Source organism: Oryza sativa, chromosome 9, assembly GCF_034140825.1.
Source record: "Oryza sativa Japonica Group chromosome 9, ASM3414082v1".
NCBI lineage: Eukaryota > Viridiplantae > Streptophyta > Magnoliopsida > Poales > Poaceae > Oryza > Oryza sativa.
Window position 1 is genome coordinate 20,894,450 of NC_089043.1, and position 6,000 is coordinate 20,900,449.

Here is a 6,000-nt window from a genome sequence, read left to right on the forward strand (position 1 = left end):
ACCGAGAAAAATAAAAACGGGCGGGAGTATTCGATTCATTAGACCCGGTAACAGTCATTGGCATTAGTAGCGATCGAATTGAGGGCGCATAGGGAGGGAGTAGCTACTCCAGGTAGTAGCATATAATTTTCATATATATATATATATATATATATATATATATATATATATATATATATAATTTTTTATATGCATGAACTTTTAATGTATAAAAAATATACACATGTATATAAAATGTATATAAAGTTTGTGTGCATATGAATAAAGAACTAAAAAATACACGTATACAAACTTTGTATACGTGTATATAAAATTGATATACGTACGTAAAAAAAGCCCAAAAAATACACGTATACAAACTTTATATATGTGTGCATATGATATATATATATATATATATATATATATATATATATAATTTTTTATATGCATGAACTTTTAATGTATAAAAAATATACACATGTATATAAAATGTATATAAAGTTTGTGTGCATATGAATAAAGAACTAAAAAATACACGTATACAAACTTTGTATACGTGTATATAAAATTGATATACGTATGTAAAAAAAGCCCAAAAAATACACGTATACAAACTTTATATATGTGTATACAAAATTTGTATACGTGTATACAAAATTGGTATGCGCAGGTATAAAACCCAGAAAATACACGTATACAAAGTTTGTATACGTATATACAAAGTTTGTATATGTACATATTAAAAAACCGAAAAAACTAAAAAAATATGGAAAGAAATAAAAACAGAAAAAGAAACGTGCGTAACAAAAAAAACCGCACGGCAAAGATACAGAAAGAAAAAAAAACAGAAAAAACAAAAAGAAAGAAAACCGTCCAAAAAAAAAAGAAAGAAAAATCGTTCGGAAAAAATAAAAACCGCACCGCCCGCGCCACCTCCGCGACACGCGTCCAGTTGCGCGGGGGAGGGGGCGCGCGACTGGTCGCCGATTAGCGTTCTCGGCTACCATGACAGGACAAACAGACTCCTGCAACTTTAGAACGTGTTAATTAGCTGACTTTCCCATATTCTTCTCCCAAATTTTCACACTCACCTTCACTGAACTGATAAACGATGTGTTTTCTATTTTTTAAAAAAAATCTAGAGAAAAGTTGCGTTTAGAATAAATTATATTAATCCATTTCTCATGTTTTTAGCTGATACTTAATTAATCATATGCTTGAGCTATCTCGTTTTCTACATGGGGACAAGTTCGCAACTTCTCCTCCCAAACATAGCCTTAAGCCATTCTCAATAAATGAAATGCCATGTAAGCAAATATAGTGACATGGCAATATAATTATAAAGAAAGGGAGGGAAAAGTTTCATCTAGATGAAACTGGGTGTACACAATTTACAGAACTATGAAATTGGTTAAAACTAGCATTGGGGGCTAGAATATTTCATTTCATCCAACCATATCTAATCCCATGCATCGCTATTAGGGGAATGTTCTTTTCTTCAACTCCAACCTACAACTTATTCATTGTCCGTTAACACGCTTTCAAAATGTTAAATGATGCGTGTTTTTAAATCTTTTTATATAAAAAATTCTTTTAGAAGTTCAAATAAATTCATTGTTTAAGTTTGTCCTAATTACCTGTCACATTTTCCGTGCCATAGAAAAGCTCAACTCAAATGCCATGACTAATCTATGAAACCGCGAAATGAAATTATTCACTGAAGACTCTCCATTTAGAAATGGCCTTAGACCGCGGGGCCCTACAAAATTTGTCAGTGAAGGACATGGGCAAGCTGAGCTGGTCAGGGGGCCGCCGGAATGGGCCACGTCACTGTTCACTCCTGGTCCCATTCCATAAGTTTAAGGGTGTGTTTAGTTCAGGTAAAAATTGAAAGTTTGATTGAAATTGAAACGATATGATGGAAAAGTTAGAAGTTTGTGTGTGTAGAAAAATTTTGATGTGATGAAAAAGCTAGAAGTTTGAAGAAAAAGTTAGAAACTAAATCAGGCCTTAACTGGTTTTGGAAGTTCTCTTGAGACCCTGACAGTCTGACAGAATCCAGGTACAGAGTTCTAGTCAAGCTCGTCCGTCAATTGCATCTTTCACCAAGAAAACGACGCGATCTCACAACTTCTCTCAAGTGATAATAGCAAGCCACTCACTGCCAATAATTCGCGGCAGGTTGGTGACGAACGAGTGAGATCCACGGGACGGAAGTGCACATGCCAACGCATGCAGCTGCAGCTGCCACCACCGCTCCACTCCCCCCTGCAGCTTGTGTTTATATAATCCTCCACCTCCGCGCACGTCTTGATCTCCTCGGCGTATATAGAATTTCTTGCCTGATCCCTTTGTCGCGCGCGCCATTTGGTGATATTTTGCTGAGATTTGGGTGGTTTTTGTTACTTTGTTTGGTATGGAGCGGCGGCAATGCCACGGCAAGAACGCGCCGCCAACGCTGGCGCCGCCGCGGAGGGCGCGCGGCGGCGCGGGCGGGTCGTTCTCGGCGTCGCTGCTCGACGCGATCTACCGTTCTCTGGACGAGGGAGGGGGTGGCGATGGCGCGGGTGCTGTCGTCGATGACGCGCGGCGGTCGGAGGCGGAGGAGATGAAGGCAGCGGCAGCGGCAGCCGTGCCGCCGCAGTTCTGGTGGGCCAAGTCGAAGCAGGCGGCGGGCGCCGCGGGCAGGAGCCGTCGCGAGTCGGTGGCTCGCCCGCGGCACTCGGGGTACGCGTCGTCCACCGCCTCGTCGTCGGACGCGTCGTCGTCCAGCTACAGCAGCTTCACCTGCTCGTCCGCGTCGACCACCGACACGGAGTCGACCACGCACCGGAGACGCCACAGCCAGCCTCCGCCGCAGCAGCCGGAGGACGTCGACGCCGCCGCCGCCGCCGCCGCTGCCGCGCCACCGAACAGCAAACCGAAGAAGAAGAAGAAGAAGAGCCGGCCGTGTTTCCCTGGAGCAAGGCTGCGGCCAAGAGGCACAGTGCCGCCGCCACCGCCGTCGTCATCCGGCCCGTCGCCGGCCACGTTCGCGTGCGTCGTCAAGGCGCTGTTCTCCTCGTCGCGCCTCCCAAGAAAGCCCAAGGCTCCAACGGCCGTCCCTCTGCCGCCGGCATCGCCGCCGGTTCCGCAGCCACCGTGCATGTCGGCGGCGGCGACGACGACGTCGAACACCAAGGCGTCGGAGCGGAGGTCCGTACGCTTCTGCCCCGGCGCCGAGACGTCGGTGGTGCGGCGCAGGGTGGAGGAGCTGGTGCGGAGCCTCGCCGATGTGGAGGAGGACGAGGACGGCAGCGACGCGAGCTCCGATCTCTTCGAGCTGGAGAGCCTCCGCGGCGCCGACGGCGACGAGCTGCCGGTGTACGGCACGACGAGCCTCGCGACCAACCGCGCCATTATATTGCGCAGAGAGCAGCTTGCTAGTTCATAAACAGTGGCAACTTCAAGCCAAAAAAGAAAAAAAAGTTGCAAAAAAACCATAAAATTTCTGCAAAAAATGTGAATTATCTATCTGCATTCCTTGTGTATCATCTCATCCGGTTGTATTATGTTTGTACTAATTAAAATTTGTGTATAATAATATATTCAAAGTACAATAAAATCAGTGTATCATATGATCGGAGGGCAAAAGGTAACGCACTAACAATGTCTGAACGAATATAATACTCCCGTCATCCCGTGCAAGTGTAGCATACAGTGAGCAAATTGGTGCAAACTGCAAAGGACCATGTGTTAGCTAATTTTTTTTTCTATGTACTTTGTACTAGTTCAGAAATCCTTGGAAGATTGGTTGGAAAGCTGTGCATTTTGTTTTTGTGATCTTCAGAAATGTCTTGCCAGTTGCAACCCTGTTCAATTGTTGTTCAGAAGCAGCGAAGGAAACTCCCAATTGGTTTTCATGCACAATTAGTGTTGACCAAAAAGGTTCTTACCGTTAGGTCATTTTGGCTATCAATTCTGAATTACCTCTGCCTACAAGAAGCATTTATTCCAACTCGCTTAAAAGGTACATAAAAATTACAAAAATTTAAATGCTTCTATTAAAACCCTACAAAAGTTTGAACCAGAGCGGGTTCAGAAATTTTCTAGAGCATATGGACAAGTATTTATGTAGTTAATTAAACATTGGAAATATAGAAGCTATTACTGTGATGTTACCCGCTAATAAACCTTGGTCGTCAGGCCTCGGATCCACCCGTGCTTTAAACCAACGTCCTAGCTAGCACCCCAAACTCTAAAACCGGAAATTTATCCTCTCAAACCACAATATCCACGTGCCATAGCTCTCATGCTTTAAGGAAGGGGGGATTTTAGTCCATAGCACAACTGCACAAGTTGAAAAAAGATTTATCGATCATTTCAAAATCCTCAACCACTGAACTGGATAGTTTGCTCTGGTGAGAAGTGAGATAGTAGGACGTCGCCACAACATAGTCCTACATGTGTCAACCTAGCTGGGCCAAATCGAATACATTGTTCACCAAACAAACAAATTAATAAGCACCAAACTTCTGTGCATGGTTAGCTAGGCTTAATGTATATGAGGATGCTCGCTACCAACCGCGGTGATATCCCCAATTGGCTAATGCATCACTAGCTAGATAAGGCTCCACCGACCAATATTCCTTCTCCATGACCATGTACACCTCTTTTCTTGCATTCTTTTCATGGGCTTTTTGAACTATGTGTGTGCCTCTTTGGATAGATCATAGATGTGCTTAGCTTCTATCTGAAGCACTAGGATTTTGTATATATACAATCGATCAACAGATCACCATCGAGAGGATGGTGATGATGATGGTGGGTCATCTGAAGACAGAATAAAAAAAAATGCCATTATGAATTTATGACTATTAGCAGGGAAAACCACAGAGTACACAAATAGTGGTGAAATTAAAGTACAGCAAGTACTTGTTAGCAGGTTGTCTGGGACAGGGCATGCTTTGTCACTAAGCCTTCGTTAGCATCGATCAGTCCATTGCCGGCCTGATGCTAAAGTAGTACCCCACACTAGCTAATCATATGGCTTACATTATAGCAGGTAGTACTACAAAAATTTGTCAGTGATACGAAGTATAAATAGATCTGCATGTATATAATACTTGCAAATCAGTTTCGCCGAAGCTGCAGGCACATATATGTATCTCGACCTTATCCTAAACACCACTGACACCGTTCCGTTGGAAATATAGTAATTAATCGGCATATTTTAATCCAAAATGTTAAAGCAATAATCATGGCATAAGCAGTGTAGAGTGATCTTAACATAACCAGTAGCATATTATGCGCATCATGAATGTCAGGAACAGGAACATAACAGTAACGCAATAACATGCTAGAGGCATCATGAAGAACAGGAACAAGAACATAGCGCACATAGTATAGCGATAGCGCTAACAATGGGAACAGGAATAGCGCTAACAACAGGAACAGGAGGAGAAGATTATACCCCGAGAATGGCCCTCCGCTGGATGGTGCCTCCGTTGTTGTTGTCGTTCACGGCACCTCCTGGCGCACCAGCTCCGGCTCCTCCTGGCGCACCAGCTCCGGCTCCTGTCGGCGGCGCACCACCTCCGCCATCTCCTCCAGCAGCGGCGGCGGCAACTCCAGACATGGCGATGAGCAGTCGTGCGGGAGGCACTCCCCAAGAACCTGATCACCCGCCTACCCGGTGCAGATCTCAGGCGAAGGTGTGGTTTCGGAGGCACTGCTCCTTCCAATCTCTCGTGCGCGCAAGAGATCAGAAGCGAGGAAGCGAGAGCAACTTAGGCGCGGAGAAGGAGAAACTAACACCGGGAAAGAAGCGATGAAACCGGATCGGACTCGCGGCCTCCTTATCTATCAGGAGAAAGAACGTGGACACGCTGTTGCGGAGGGAATCGTGGGAACGTGGGTTAGTGGCTGCAAAAGGATAGCGACGTGACGCACGCACGCCGCCAGCCAGTCAGCCACGCCTCGCCACGCCCACGCCCACGCCCTCAGCCTTGGCCTGGCCCGGCGCGCGCGCGCGCGCGT

The 6,000-nt window shown here is 45.3% G+C and overlaps 1 protein-coding gene across 1 annotated transcript; it reads left to right on the top strand.

Annotated features, from left to right (window-relative positions):
* The first annotated feature begins 2,141 nt into the window (after positions 1 to 2,141).
* On the top strand, positions 2,142 to 3,599 carry LOC9272047 (protein BIG GRAIN 1-like). The gene has a single exon (XM_015755924.3). It carries the CDS (start codon positions 2,399 to 2,401, stop codon positions 3,413 to 3,415), a length of 1,017 nt encoding a protein of 338 aa, XP_015611410.1. The 5' UTR covers positions 2,142 to 2,398; the 3' UTR covers positions 3,416 to 3,599.
* The last annotated feature ends 2,401 nt before the right edge of the window (positions 3,600 to 6,000 follow it).

Bases quoted from the DNA above. Each gene is read 5' to 3' on its own strand.
- LOC9272047 (XM_015755924.3), top strand. From the start codon at position 2,399: ATGGAGCGGCGGCAATGCCACGGCAAGAACGCGCCGCCAACGCTGGCG.